Raw genomic sequence first — 16,739 nt, 5'->3', positions numbered from 1 at the left:
CTCTATCCGTTTTTATCCGCCTATTTATCTTTATCTTTTCCTTTACCCTTATCTTCATTATCTTATTCATCACACACATTTACCCTTATGTTAAAGTTTTAAATTTACTTTCCTCTTTGTCTTTACCTGCAGGTTTCTTTTATCATTTATTTCAATCTTTGCCCGTATCCCTTACTTCTTCTAAATCCTCAACTCTACCTTCTTCCTCGTATGATTCTTAATCCACGTAAATCTTATTCATAGGCTGCTGCTTAGAATGTTTTTTCTTTTATTTTAATTCAGAGTCAATATTACAGCCGCCTCATGTCAATACCGTTTATAGAAAACATGTTTGCCTATTTATATATAAGATGTACAAATCTACCAATCGTGTGACACTGCCTTTACGATTAGTGTCGTCGGGTTGTCATTCGAAGCACATACCCTGGCGTATACGTAACTACGTTCATTCGAAAGCTTTAATCGTAGAGAACGATTTTCATTCTCATAATTTAGTCGTTTAACTTCGTTGTATGTATGTAGTTTACATATACATATAGAAATTCCTGAACTGTTGGCTCGATTTTTGTTATTGAATAGATAGTCCTAAGTATCCTCTAAGCGGTTTGCGGAGTCGTTTTTTTTCAAATTCGTTTCTTAAATCAAATATGTTTGATTAAAAAAGTACAGTTACGCTTTTTTCTACATTAATTTAAGCTTGCCATTGGCTCTTATGAATAAAAACTAAACTTTTTTTTGTTGAAATTTCAGACCTTTTACTCGTTTGTTTTTTCAAATAAATTTAAGTGAAAGTTCTGAAATTTTAAGTTAGTTAAGTTAGTTTTTATCACTTAAGGCTAAACTATTTGCGTAGAAAAGTGTGTGAGCGCCAAATACTTACGTACATACTTATGTATATACACATGTAAGTATTTATACATCCGTGTATGTATTCTTTGCTCCATTGTATGCAAACGAATTGCAGTAAATACCAATTGTCCTATTTACATAACCTTTGCTGTTTTTGTAAGCTGTACGCTAGTTGCATTTCCCCACATATCCCGTTAATTTGCGGGCGTGAAAAAGGATTCGAAGCGGAAATTGTTTTCTATTTTTTATTTACATCACAAACATTGGCAAATTGTAGTTGAATGTAGTGACCTGTTAACAAATATAGCCGCCGCCCATTGATGTGGAAGAAAAACGATTTTATGATTTTAAATGGTGATGCAAAACATCGATATATTTTGCAGTCGAAATTGTAGGTATGTCAACATGTAGGCAAAATCATGCTTTTGCTTGACCGCTATAGCACCTTCATATGTTTTTCTGTATGTACTTACATATATGGCACGAAATTTTATTTGATACATACATATGTACATATATATTAGGGTGATTCAAAATAACTAACCTAACCAATTTATACTCTTAAAAGAACCTACATATTTACTGAGAAGAAAATTCTACCAATTTCTTTTCTAGGCATATTCTTGTAGGGCATTCAATTCTCTAAAACTGAGTTATTGTTAAAAGAATTGAATGCCCTATAATAATAAGTCAAGAAAAAAAATTTATCTCAAACGGTTCAATAGTTATAACACTTTTAATCAAATTAATTTTTTTTTACATGTTATTTACATGGAAAATTTCAAATGCCCACCGACATCTTTTGAAATTGGAATAAAAATGTTTCCAAATGGGAGAATTTTCTTCGCAGTAAATAGGTCCTTTTAAGGCCATAAATTCGTTAGGTTACTTATTTTGGATCACCCTAGCATACTATATACATACATACATAAGAAGAACCACATAGTTTAAACAAAAACCTTTGGTAAAAACTTTATATCATCCTCACAGATTCTCGTACTCATTGCCGCCAGCGTTGCCATGGCCGCGCCCATTGAAGAATCATCGGTGAAGCAGAAACGTGGCCTCGCTTTGGGTTTGGGCTATCATGCCCCGCTGCTAACGCATTCCACCCACCTTTTGGCACCAACTGTAATCCATTCAGCACCGCTGTTGCATGCTGCTCCCATCGTGCATGCACCACTCATAACACATCATGCCCCAATTATTACTTCGCATGCAATCTCACATTCAATTTATCCTTCCTATCATCTACCAGCCATTTCGACGTTGCATCATTACAAATAAAGCGGTCGTCGTCGGCGTCGTCGTCGTTAGCAGTGTGGGGAGAAAAAAGCGGTGGTTGTGGCATGAAGTTCTCGCACAATAATTGGTGAATAGTAAAAAACAAATGCTATAGCAACAACAACAACAACAACAACAGCAGCAACAACAACAACATAACAATAAAGGTAGCTACGATGTAGAAGTCGCTCGCAGTCATTATTCAACATCTCCGCTGATTTTTATTGGATATATCGAAAGAAAAAAATACTCGAAACAAACTAAAAGGGATTATCCATCTGTAAAAATGATGAAAATAATGCGAATGGAGTTTAAAATTGTTATTTGTACTTTCATTTTCCATTTTAGTGTGAACAGGATTCTCTCCTTCAAGGTTCAATGATTAGCAATTATATATGTAAATAAAAAATCCTTTGAACACTAATCGCGACTTTTATTGATTCGAGCCGACACATATTGGTGACGCTGACATCTAGCAGTGGGTAACACAGTGCGGCGCCGTGCCATTGCGCTGATACCGAGATTTGAGTTACTGGCTCCGATACCGATTTTCACAACTCAGTGACGCAATGGCGCCATCAACACCAAAACACTGACAACACCGGGCGGCGCAAAGAACCAGCAAAGAACGCACAAAAGAAGTGCCACTTGTAAAATATGCAGCACAAGGGGAATTTTTGAACTTGGGTATACTTGAGTTGTTTTTGCCCAAACGATACCACCTTGTATTAATTCACCTTAGGGCCTGGGGAGATATATATGTAAATTCAATTCCATCTTAATGGAGGAGAGCTGCCACGTGTTTAAAAAATAAATTCAACTCGAATTAAGGGAACTATTTATTTGAAATTTTTGTCACAATATGGGTGTCAGACGAAAGGGGTTTAAAAGGGTTATGGTTTGAAAATGATCGCAAGAAAATTGTAGTGTTCTTAATATCCAGCCTTGTTGGTTGGTTTAATATCGATATAGGGCAAATTAATCGAAATCTGAACTCTATTGGAAATTGGTGATCTAGGCCAAAAGTAAAGACTTTGATTTGTAGGGTTGCCACCTACTTGAAAAATCAAATTTTACTTGAATTAAGGGAATAAGGTAATTTGAATATGTAACATTATTTGGATGTCGAACGAATGATTGTATTTTAAAAATCTTTTGAAGAGTGTTGCTAACAACATATAGAAGGGTTGCCTACTGTTTAAAAATCAAATTCAACTTGAATTTAGGAATTAGGTAATTCAAATATGTATATGCATATGTATGTATCACAACATGAGGTTTAAGAAGGTTGCCACCTGTTTAAAAATTTAAATTCAAAATATATAAAAATTTGAATGAATAATGAACAAAATGGGTATCAATCGAAATGGTTTTGAAAAAGTTTCATTTCTAAACTACGTGTAGGATGATTGCTATTTGTGTAAAAAACTCCAATTGGCTTTGAATTCAGGGAATAAGTTAATTGCAAATGTATTCCAGAAAAGAGGTTTCAGAAAGTTTTATAACCCAATCCTGTATCGGTGAAAAAATTTTTTTACTGACAAATTTTAACTTTTTCATAAATTTTTCCGTAATAAAAACAGATACAGATTAGAACCGTTAGGTTAAAACTATTTTGAAGGTTGTTAAAGAATTTTCGGCTGAATTTAATTAACTATGCAGTATTTTATTGAAAAATAAAGCACGCAGACATTTCAAACACTCATCGAAGCGGGTGTGACAATCTGATTGAAATATAATTTTTTATGAAATTCTCTTAAACGGATATCTCTCAGAAGCGGAAAAAAGTAGGTGACCACCGGTGTCCACTTATAAGAGCTTTCACTGTACACTGTACTTGCATTGTATAAATTTCAAATTTAATTTCCAATAATTCGCCGTGCTTCTCTCAATCTCCGGCACTACCGCTTTGATAAGCGCTTGCGATCCAGAGCAACCAACACACTGGTTAATACAAAAACTAAATAATAACACAAAATAAATCTCTGCCGTTTACATTTTACTCATTTCTAACAAAAATAGTGCTTCGATAAAGTTGAGAGTGCTTTGCAGCCGTTCAAAAACGAAAGCCAACATTAAATGCGAAAAACAATAAGTAATAGGTTGTGAACATTATATGCCGCTGCAAGCAACAAGCGACACTAAAACCATTCGAAGTAGGCAGCAAAATAACCCATTTTACCACCTCGAACTTAATCCTGCTTTGATGTTTGCTATCAACAATGCGGGTATTTACCAAGAAAGCAAAGCAACAATCATTTGATACGCTATAATTCCATATGGTTAAGGCAACAATCATTGTGAAGCATATGATGGCTTCGAGTTGCGGATAAAAACAAAACACTATCAAGTGAGGCAGTTTGTGACTTTGAAGTGCGCGTATCTATGACAAATAGAGGATTTCTGGAGCTTCAACAGAATCAATGAGTTAAAATAACAGCTTCAACGTATGCGTGTTGTGTTAGTAAGTAAATATGAACAGAACATAGTCGTAGTCATAGTCGTAGTTTACAGAGATATCTATGGTAAATCTAGTTTTAAAACTTTACAGGAAAAGCAAACAATATTTTAAATTCAATAAAGGAAAGGCCCCTTTGGATATTTTGATTTCGTATTTTTTTTTTTAGATGTTGGCTTAAAGTGTGATACGTTGGTGTATTTGAGGGTGAACGACACAAGGAAAAACTATCTACCTAATACTATAAAATTGAATAAAATTAATAAATTACCTCTATGGTTGTTACACCAAGCCTTGAAATGACGAAAAATGTGTCACTCTAATTATGCTTTCGCTTGCCTAATCACTGTAACAAATTTCAACGTCAGCTTAATTTTGGGCCGTAGATTATGTATTTGTATACCGTTTTTCCAGATCAGGTAATTTTCCCAAGATATTTTTTTTTCTATGAAAAAAAAAAAATCAAATATTTGCATTGTGCATTTTCTTCCATATAAAGAATGTTCTTAAACAGCTAAAAGCACTACAACCGGTCAAACTAGCTCCATATATTCCATAATAATTCACCAAATTTAATTCGTGATATTTTTATACAATTTGTAAGTAATAAAAGCAATGAGTGACTATAGTTTTTTTAATGTAATTTTTAAGCGTTCGCAATTTGCATTCGCGAATGTGAAATATGTATGGGACATTCGTAACATGCCTGCACTAGATATATATCTATGTATTTAGCATCAAACGATTTTTAGTAACATCACTCTAATGCCCGTACTGACCACCATTGCGATGATGGTATTCGTAGAAGCTTGGAGAGGCTGAAAATTGTACACGTTTTGTTGACAATACATACATATGGCATAAGTATGTATGTATGTATTTAAACTCTCGATTTCACCGAATTTGTGAACTTGTATATTTGCACAAAATTTTCCGTACAACAACACTTACTTATGTACATATGTATGTACATGCGGCGGATACAAGCTTAGTGCTGTGTTGTTGGTACTTATCTAACTAAAGTGGAGATGCTGTTGCACGAAACCAATACTGGAGAACGAAATAACAATCCGAAAATAACAATGTAGTTCATAGTACGAGTAATAATAGTGTTTTGCCCCTATTTGGTCTTTCAAAGGCCAAACCGATTTTGATTTCGCTTGAATTTGAACATAGAGGCAGTTTCATTTTAAATGGTGGTGATTAGAAGTACAAAGAAAAACGAGATGAGATGTTCGTCGAAATTTTGCTTTTATAGATCGAAATAATTGGGTTTTAAATCACTAAAAAAGCTCCTACGTCCGCATTGTACTTGTTACTAATAATTGTGGTCATACACGAAAATAACGCATTATCCCTTGCTAATAAATGATGGTTTGGTCTTCAGTTTATTGATTATTTGTACAAGTGATTTGCCATTTCCATCACTTTTACGAAATTATGGAATGGAACTGGTCAGAAAGGATGCTATGTGTACTGAAAATCATGAGAAACTTTATGTATTACACCGCAGAATATTATGGGGATTGTATGTCAATAGTCATAAAAGCTGCCAAGTATCTCAATTTTTTGGAAATCCGACGCATAGCAGAAACGCACTGAGCCTTTACTCAAAGAAACGCTATGACAGAAAAATTAGGTAAACTCAAAAGCCTTATGTACTTTGCAATTATGCGCAGAACTGTCAAAGAATTCGTTTTACTGATGGAAAAATCTTGAAACTTGAAGAGGGCTTATATTCAATTTGATCTGCAATTCACTTTAGACTTAACTGTCATCGTTGAAGTTCATGCTGACCTTTTATATCGATTGTCAGAAGAATTAACTATTCAATTTCGAAACTAAAATTGCTTAAGAAGGCCTAAAGCCGAAAATATTTTTGAGGAGGGTTGCCACCGGTTTGAAAGTTTTAATTTAGGTTAATTTAAAATATAAATTAAATATTGCTATAGTGACACCAGTTTACTGCCGAAAATATTTTTGAGCAAGGTTGCCACCCGCCTGAAAATTGTAATTCAATTAAATTGTTAAGATAAGGGATAGTAGTGATATCAAACGAAAGATATTTGCGAAATCTTGAATATGTTTTGCGCTCAGCGAAGGTCTTCCGTTTTTGCGTTTGATTGTGCAGAGTCAACTTTGCGTTTATCAAGTTTATCATTGCAACATACACAAACAGAAAGGTAAATTTCTTTAAAATAAAGAGCTAAGCTATTGCGCAGCCATTTCGCATCTACATACATATGTGTGAACTATAACAAAAGCACCAAAAACAAAAATTGCTGATAGCTGCATTGTGCTCAAAAGTCAAAACAAAGTGCAAATAAAACCACAGCAAATAGCTTGCGAATTTCAAGGATTTCTACAAGTGGTTTAATGCAACCATACTTACGTTCAGTTTCAAATGCTACAAGAAACTTTCACTATTTTGCGTGCCAACTCAATTTTGGGATTCAATAATCTCTAAAGAAACACAAATCAAAATCATAAATTTTAAATTTGTGTTATTGCGAGTGCACTGGAAATATGTATGTATGTATATTGCAACCTGTGTTGCACAAAAATAATGTCATAGATAGAATGCCAGCCAATCCAAGGATAAAATGAAGCTGCGCATTTGCTGCAATTTTTCGTATTCAGTTATTGTAAGAATTTTCATACATACATACGTATATGTATAAGTATTTACACTTGTGGCCAGCTGATTAAGTCAAGTGACATTTCGACTAGTTTTGGCTATTTTTCCTTTGTTTATTTAATGTTTATATGTATTTTTTTTATAAAAGTTTAGCACTTTACCTAACCAGCGCCATATTTCAAACTTCGTACAAAAATTATGAAAACTTAACAAGCTTTAACATTTGCACCCGAAAACTTTAACCTTTTTATTCAGAATTTTTAGAATTTTTGCATTTTTTGGGTATGCAGTTTTGTAGCTCATTCAATTTTGGTAGGTTAGAGTGCCGATTTCAAGACGCTGGAAAATCGCGTTGATTTTTAATATTTTTTTTGCTGATGGTGCTAGGTCCCATACAAATGAAATTTTCGAGCATATTTTATATGGAAGAAATATGCACAACACCATCAGCCAAAAAAAAATTAAATAAACAAAAAAAAAATTGCCAAAACTAGTCAAAATGTCACTTGACTTAATCAGCTGACTACAAGGGAATGTTGTTAGCATTTCAATAGAATAATATGTATCACTTGTTGTGCTTTGGAGGTTAACAAGCTTTTTGCACATTTGTTGGTTGATATGAAAACGAATATTCCCAAAACGGTTTGTGGCGTCATTGGCGCTGTCATAATTATTATCAAATACATACAATGTACATACCGGCATGCCCTCTCGTGAGATGTGAACAAAAATATACATTGTGACATATGTTCATGTGTATGTATATGTGTGTATAATTTTGTGATACCTCTTTTCTGCAAAAAGTGGGACTAGATTAAATACTAGTACAGGACCACGCTTCCTTATAACCAGAACTAGTAACCAAAATGGTTCAAATAAATATATGAAAAAAAATGGTTACATTAACATTGCGATGTCATTGGATCTACACTCACACCTCTGGTCCACCGCTGCATAACATGGCATATGTACATAACACAACTACCCCCGTTTGGACTATGAACTGAACTTCATACGATTTGGTGCAAACCGAATATTTCATAATTTTTAAAGGTGCTTTTTAAATTTAAATAATAAAACTCAATAATTAAAATACATTTTCATAAAATTCGACAACCGAATCCAACTGTCGATGGGCCACGAAGAGGTGGTATTCAACATGCATTCGAATTTTTTACGCTTCACGTGGTCCAGGTCAGCATAACAAGTTACCTGTATGCCACCTGACACTTTTTCACATACTTTAAAATAATGTTCCAGTAGAACACCTCGTCTGCCAATTTTTACAGGGCTTTTTTCGCTTGCACAAGCTTTTGTTCTATGGCAATGAAATTGAAATGAAAATCGGTGAATGGGATGTTGCTAAATTCATACATATGTCTGCATATATGTATGTATATGTGAATTTTGTGACAGATACATGTGTTACTTGTCACCTAGAGCGAAGAATATATGTATTTACAATGACATAAAAATTTAAGAAGAAGAATTTTTCACATTTCATTTTCGCTAGTCATATTTTACAAGGCTTGACAGGGTTGGCTTGATATTGCAAAATATCATCATACGAAAGTGCACAAATACGTATGGGTGTATGTGTGTACATATGTATGCATATTCAAAATAATGTTGTTTGATTTCTTTAGTTGAGCATCAATTTTAAACGTTTGAACTGCGAAATTGTGTTTAAATTCGCAATGCAGATATTTTACATTTGGTTAAAAAGTTGGATGTACGATGTCAGGGCGTATGAGTAACCTGTTAATGACAAGTTGCACATTTTCCACTAAATCGACCAATATATATCTTAAAATGTTATGAACTATTCATAATCTTCCTTGTGGTGTCATGAATACCACATTTTTTTTTTTAATCTTAGTCCACCGCAATAAAAAGCTGATCTCACAATGGGCATTCTTTGCTACATACATTTCGTGCTTTTCTTAAAGCTCGCCTATCAAGTCCTGGATACAGGAATTTCTTAAATTTCGGATTTACTTCAGAAGTTGTTAATGCTCTTTTCTATTTTAGTAGTTTCCTTAAGAATTCATCATTGATTAAGTAATAACAATGATTCTTCTTAGGCACATATAATGGAATTTATAATAATTTCCATATAATAAAGTACTTGGTAACCTCACTACCGCTATATTAAGTATTCATGGGAAATTTATAAATGCTGATGCCAACAAATGTACGCATATTTTTTTGTTAAGTTGCATTCACAGGCTCTACATTTTTAGTTACATAAATAGCTATTTAATATGTACGTACAATATCTAAACGTGGGCAGATGAGCACAAATTACATACCTAATTTCTGTGTAACATTCCGCAAATCTCTGAAATCACCGAAATTGCTTTCAGTTCAAAGAATTTGCCAAAGCTATGAAGGCCGCTGGGAGCCGCTATGGCTGAGTTGTGAGAGGTGCGTATGACCTGGGTTCGATCCCTGATCCGGGCAACATCTAAATTAGAATACGTTTTTTCTAACAGCGGTCGCCCCTTGGCAGGCAATGTCAAACCTTCGCGTGTATTTTTCCATTGAAAAACCTTCTCTTAAAAATAATTTTCTATGCGCCGAAGTCGTAAAATTTTAGGTTCCCCCATTTGTGTTTTAACATCACGATGGACGCCATAAATTAGAAGACAAGCTGGGACAAACAGTTAGGGAAGGCATTTTTTGATCTGCACCGTTCGCTCGAGTTTCAAATCAAAGCTCTTGGCTTGTAGATGTGCAAACTGGTTTTATTTTTTCGATTTTCTGAAATGTGGAGAGTCAAATTAAAAGGATTGAACTGCAGATGTGCCACATGGCTTTACTTTTTTCGAAAGGATTTGCCACTTTTTAAAAAAATTTGATTAACATTATTAAAAAAAAAAAAAAAAAAAAAAATTATTATAAAATGGTTATCAATCCAAAAAAAGCTTTGAAAAGCTTTGTTTCTTAACATAACTATAGGAGGTTGCCACCTGCTTATCAAAATATGTATCACCATATGGGTGCCAAACGAAAGGAGTTTCACAGGGTATTAGTTTGAAGAGGGTTACCACCTGCTTGAAATGTCGAATTTAGTTAACTTATACACAATTTCAATTTATTTAACTTATACACAAGTGAAATGAAATATTAATATATGATTGTAAATCGAAAGAGTTTTAAGAAAACTTAAGTTTGAAAATATTTTTTATTAGGGTTGCCACCTATTCAAAAATAATATCTGTCTTACTATTTACATTTATTAAGCGTGATCCATGTTGGGGTTTCTTTTCTAATCATGTGTTATTTTGGCAGTGACAGCTCTTTCACGCTGGATATTTTTATAGGTCAGTATGAAATCTCCGCGAAACCAAATGATTTTCTTTTCGCTTGAACAACATTAGGAACCACAATCCAGATTTTGTGCGCCAAGGTCGGTAATCGTATTATCAGCCGTCTCGCCGATATCGATTGACCACTTTGGAGCTGCGATTTGATGCCGTTAGACAGTATGCGAAGAACCGATGAACGATTTAGGACCGTCGAACACCGAGGGAGACATTCGTGAAGTAGAGCCAGAAACCGTCACCAAGGTCTTGAAAAAACTTAGTTAACAGGATATACTGTTGCTCATTTGTTAAAATAAAAAAACACACACACACTATATGGACCATTTTCTGCGAAGGTCATCAGATCTTTTCTGCGAAGGTCATTAGATCTGCACCCTTATCTCGATTTTCAAAAATGAGTCTTGTGCAATAAGGTTTTCTTTTTTGAACATAGAACTTTTTTTTTTTAGATGTACAGGGTGATTTGTAATTGAATGCATGGTTTTTGATTAGGGTTAAAAAATTTAAATTTAATTTTTGCGTCTTAACACCATGTGGGTTCACTAGTTATTATTACAACGAGTATTATTATGCAGTTACGAGTCTATGAGTAAAAATACCGTTTGGCTTACATTAGAGCAGAACTGGTAGAAGCCTTCTCACTCCAATAACCATAAACTCTCGCACCTATTTAAGTTTCGATTCTTAACCCATCTATTTAGCAATATACAGATCGCACATCGTCCTCAAACGAGGCACAACTCAAAATTTGGAATTTTACAGAGCTTTTTTATTTACCTTTCAGCAAAAGCTGGAGCAAATTTTTGTTATAATTTGTTAACAAGAAAACGTAAATATGATTATCATGTGCTAAGGCATAGTTTTTCGCAATTTCTGACAAACGTGCAGTTTTGAGTTGTGTCCCTTTTAAAGACGGTGTGCGATAGGTATCTGTGGAATTAGCAGGATGCGTGTTTGCGTTGTTGTAGTTGTTTTAGGGACTTCAATCTTTTGTTGGCCAGACAGTCAAAACTTTTTCCTATTTATTGATTATTTTAGTTAAATTTAAAATTATAATTCTATTAACTTTATTCATAAAAAAAAAATTAAATAGAACCAAAAAGCTTTGTAAAGTGAAATTTTCATTTTAAGTATTTTTTATTTTCTATCAATTTGGGTGTAAATGTAAACATGTATGTAAATATATCACAACATGTATATATGTACATTTAAGAGAAAATATTACTACACTGCAGCTAATCAAACAAGGCGATTTTTTATACGACGAATGCGCCGGGCGGATGAGTAACAAAATGCAAAGCCAATTACTTAAAAAAAAAAAAAAATAACCGGAAAATAAAGGCAAATATTTATGCACATATAAACTCAAGTAAAATTTAATGTTTCTTCTACTAATATAATTTGGGATTTACGCTTTGAACAGCTGTCAAATAAAAACTTTGATTAGGGTTTGCATTAAAATGGCAAACGCTCAGTTTTTATTTGATGCGTTGAAATGTAGCACTGATCGGTGGAGTGGCGAATGCGATTGATAAAACAACGGTGTCAAAAAAAAAATATACATATAAATAAAATTTTGAGTGATGGTGTCGCTATGACAATTTTAAATCTAATTTTTATAAATGTGCTGCGGTTTTCGTGAGGGGAAGTTATGCAAAATTCGTATGGGAAATTCGCTTTTGCTATGGAAAATTATTGTACACATTTTTTCGGAAATATGAGTATTATTCTGTTGTTTTGATAAGCAATAATATGGATGTGACTTTGTTTGTTGTTTGTCAACTCATCAATAACGAAAATCCGCTGAAGGGTGTGAAAATAATGAAAAAATGAAAAGGCGTTGAACACATTTACAGCTTTTTTGATTTTTTATTTTATTATATTTTTTTTTTTGTGCGTAATGCATTTTCATGATTTGGGTGTGTTGCTAAAACACAAAAGAAAAATGCCACCACCATATCGATGGGCCTCTGCAATAACGACACAATTCAAAATTCAAAAAAATAAAAAAGTCTTACTACTGTTAAGTGTAATACTTACTAAACTAAGTAGGAAGGATTACTTAAGTAAGTAGTAAGGATTAGACATGGATTATACAAGGATTACAGAAATGATACACTTATCAATAGTAAGAGTTTTAATTTTTTGATTTTTGAATTGTGTCGTTTTTGCACAACACCATGCATGTAGTATGTAAAACATTTTTACTTTTTTGTCGCTTGTGGCTAAGAGCACATTCCAAGCAGGCAGAATTGTGTAAATGGGCTATTCGCCGCATGACTGCACAGTGAAGTAATTAATCATTTCATCAATGGGGGAAAAAACATGTCATTACGTCAAACTTAGGCTAAATATTTTTCTTCTACACATATTTACATAAATAAAATGAGACGGCGTACCAATTTGGTATGGGATTTATGGGGTTGGGCGGATACTCCGACAACTTGTCTCCAGATTCATCCACAGCAGTGAACGAATTACCGCAATTCGCTGAAGGGCTAAATTTAACTATGTCAGACTAATTTGTGTGCATGCCCCAATGGAAGAGAAGAGCGCTTTATAACCACCCAGGAGTATCGTAAGCGCGCTGCCCCGCCACGATGTTGAAATCGTTGTTGGCGACTTGAACGCCACGGTGGGCAAAGAAGGCCTCTCTCACAACAGAGGGAGCCTGATCGAGTTTGCCGCAGCACGGAACTTGGTAATTAGTAGTACCAGGCACCACCAGCGAAACATCCACCCAGACAGTTAGGCGTCCTCCGAACAAAGAACGAAAAACCAAATTGATCTTGTTAGGATAGACGAACGATACGCTTCCAGCTGTCTTGACCTGCGCTCCTTCCGAAGAGCCAACATCGTCTCGGCTTACTACCTTGTTGCAGATAAGTGAGGTGACAACAGCCATAATGCGGCTTACAAAGAACAAAGCCCCTGAAGCGGACGGTTTACCATAAGAGTTGTTCAACGTCAAAACTCGTGAATTATCCACTGTAACCAACTGTGCTGACCCTACGCTTTCATTGTGACATTCTAATTAAAATGGGTAGAAATGTATTTGAGCGCATGCTGGTGTGTCTATAAAGACCCAGTCGGAAAAGTAGTAATGCATTACATGCGTGATAAATAATGTAATGTAGTTCTCGATTATATTACTGTTAACTATGTAATCAGCATTCTAATGTCTTCAAAACGTTCCAGAAATTTCATATTAAAACACATTCATTTCTCGATACTAGGCAATGCAAAATTGAATGCCCCACTTTTCCTAGGATATCGCCCTGGGTTGTTTTACTGATTATTTTTTCGATTACTATACATTACATTTTCCCACTGGGGAGTTTGCATTTTGTAATTTCAGATTAGAAATGGTTTGTTTCAAATGTGGGCGTTGGTTGATTGGTTCGAAATTTTAGAATTATTGACGTAAATCACAATATGGATTCCATTACATTTTGATGAGAATCGATTTATTTTTATTTTTTTTTTTTGTGATGTGGAAGAATATACAGAAGGACGGTTGATTGCACGTGTGAGCTGTTAAAGGCACTACACTTGCATGTACATTTGCAAATTAATAGCGACTGCTTGTAATTTTGAATAAAGAGATCGACAAAAGCAAGATAATTGCGAAAGCTGATTACTTTATGGAAGAAGAAAAATGTGATGGAATGAATAAAAAATATATGTATGTAAAAGTATATCTATATATATATAGTACGGGTTTTTAAGTTTCGAAAGAGAAAATAAAACCCTGCTATTTTTTTGCACTTTTTGAAATAAAGGCGGACCTCCAAAGCATGCGTATCCGTATGCGTGCGTTAGACATTCACGTTTTATCCTAAGCATAAAATATTTGTTTCACAACTTTTAGTCATTGCCAGCAGATCTGCACGATTCGTTCGATTTAAAAAAATGAGGTGTCATATAACAATTTTGACCTGTAGGCGTACAATAGAAGTATTTCTTTTTTTTAAGATTTGCCACCTCTTAAACAACTAAATTCAAATTATTTATTATGTTAAATTAATATAGTCATATATTTAGAATATAAGGAGAAGCCGATTTAGCTATGTGTGTCCGTCTGACCGTGTACACGATGACTCAAACCAAAATTGAGATATCTCAACGAAATTTGGTATAAAGGTTGCCCTTCATTCAAGGTAGGTTGGTATTGAATACAGACCAAATCGGACGTTAACCACACCCATCTCCCATATAACGGTATTTTCGAAAAATGCAAAAAACTACGATATTTCTATAAATACTAGATCCAAATCGTTCAAGGTTGAAAAGAAAAATAGAATTTTGGCACAGAATAAGAAAATAGGCGTGGCATCGCTTATGCACTTATAAAGAAATACTGTTTCTCAGTAGCCGCTTAGCCAACTAACACCACTCGGTACTTTTGAATAATTACGCATCATGAAATATTAATGATTTAAAAAAATACATTTTACCTGATAGTTCAGAACGTTAAATTTTAATTAGCATGGAATATAATTAATTGTTCATAATTTCAAAAAGTCACGACTTATCAAATTGCGTCCTACATGTACATATGTATCTATGTATCAATACTTTCTCAAATACTTATCTCGACTCCAGCGGTACCAAGCGAATCCATTTTTCGTATAAGTTGCTCTTACTGCTTCGCTTCTTTTTTTGTCCAAAGCTTAACGTACAACAAAAGTATGTCACGCTAAACTGCAATAACAGTACATACATATGTATGTACTTTGCCATTAAGTCTTCACCGCTGTCATCACTCAATGTCTTCTCTCGCCTAATCCCTTTGAACATTAGGTTTTTATACATAGATGCCACTTCGCCGATTAATGTTGCGCTTCAAAGACCATCTCTTTAATTTCTTTGCAGTTATAACTCTTCTAACTATCCGTTTCTGTTAAACAATGCATTCTGGCGAAAGCGATTTGTAACTGCCGTAAACGGCTAATGTATTTTTAACTGCATTTCCTGCGTAAAATCTCAATTGCTTGTTTATTCTTCTGCACTGCATACATATGTACAGTAGGGTGGTCCAAAAATGCATATGAAAAAGTAAAGTCAGAATTTGAATGCTCTAATCACCTAGGATTGTGCTATATCGAAAAAAACCTTACCCCTTTTTTTTTTAAATAAAACAAGTAATTTTTAATTATCATTTAAAAATTTAAGAGTACCGTTAATTTCTTCATGATCCAATGATCGGATCTAAACAAAATTAGTATGGGACCACCTCTGAGGCATTACCTTTCCTTAAAAAATAGAAATCGGTTGACGTGGTCTAAATGTATGCGGTAAAAATATATGCCGACGAATTGATAACCTCCGCCTTTCTTTGAAGTCGGTTAAAAATACTTAGAGGTCGCTCAAAGCGCTCGTTTTCCATATATTTTATGTGGCATAGAATTCTTGAAAATCTACATTTTTCGATTTTAAAAGAAAAAACGGGTAATATTTTTTTTTTTTTGTATTGAGCAATCGTAGGGGGTGAGCGCATTAAAATTCCGATTTTACCCTTTTTTTGGAGCACCCTAATATACTTACATACGTATGTACAAGTCATTTGCATTCGTGCGTACGACTATCCATTTGAATTAAGGCACTCCATGCGTGATACACTAATTAAAGCTGTCATTCCAACAGAAGGAGAATCGTGCAAAGAAAAGTGCGCAATGTTCTGCAATGTGCTTAGAATGATGCAGATTTTCTCGAATTCTTGCAGGGCTTAATAAGCTGTTGGATGTTGGACCTAGCTTTGCTTATAGATCGTCATGAGCGTCTTAATATTAGGTCACAAATGGATTATCTTTTAGTTTTAAGTTGCATTTGGCGCCTACTTACACTCAGAAAGAAGTCAGTTACTATAACCAAGTCATGTCTTGAATCATCATCCGATAATCAGATCAAAAATTTGTTTAGCACTTGAGCTTTGATGGACTTGGACGAGCCTAAGATATTGGCCAAAAATTGTCATCTTTCACACAGATTGTTTTTAGAGCATTATGAACCATATTTTTGCTATAACCAATCAAAATTGTAAAAAAAAGCGGATTTTCGGCCCACGCTAATACACATACATACATACTACTTACATTCCTACATTTATTAGTGCTGCTATGAAATGCATTCCTTAAGTGTTAACGAAACGATCCAAATATTAAATAAATTTCAATGCAAA

At 34.2% G+C, this 16,739-nt stretch overlaps 2 protein-coding genes across 2 annotated transcripts in view; one reads left to right on the top strand and one right to left on the bottom strand.

The window, feature by feature from the left end:
• Nucleotides 1-16,739, bottom strand: part of LOC118743285 (sex peptide receptor) — a 91,688-nt gene that overhangs the window by 42,583 nt on the left and 32,366 nt on the right. The gene's annotated exons all lie outside the window — the stretch shown is intronic.
• LOC118743288 lies at nucleotides 1,846-2,514 on the top strand. The gene has a single exon (XM_036475872.1). The coding sequence runs from the start codon at nucleotides 1,870-1,872 to the stop codon at nucleotides 2,134-2,136; it is 267 nt and encodes an 88-aa protein (XP_036331765.1). The 5' UTR covers nucleotides 1,846-1,869; the 3' UTR covers nucleotides 2,137-2,514.

The sequence above is a fragment of the Rhagoletis pomonella genome, unplaced genomic scaffold (assembly GCF_013731165.1).
Source record: "Rhagoletis pomonella isolate Grant_MI unplaced genomic scaffold, Rhpom_1.0 Rhpom_scaffold_00007, whole genome shotgun sequence".
Classification (NCBI taxonomy): Eukaryota; Metazoa; Arthropoda; class Insecta; order Diptera; family Tephritidae; genus Rhagoletis; species Rhagoletis pomonella.
The sequence above is the reverse complement of the archived record's forward strand: the minus strand, read 5'-3'. Positions and strand labels throughout refer to the sequence as shown.

Excerpts from the sequence above, each read along its gene's own strand:
- LOC118743288 (XM_036475872.1), top strand. The coding sequence starts at position 1,870 with ATGGCCGCGCCCATTGAAGAATCATCGGTGAAGCAGAAACGTGGCCTC.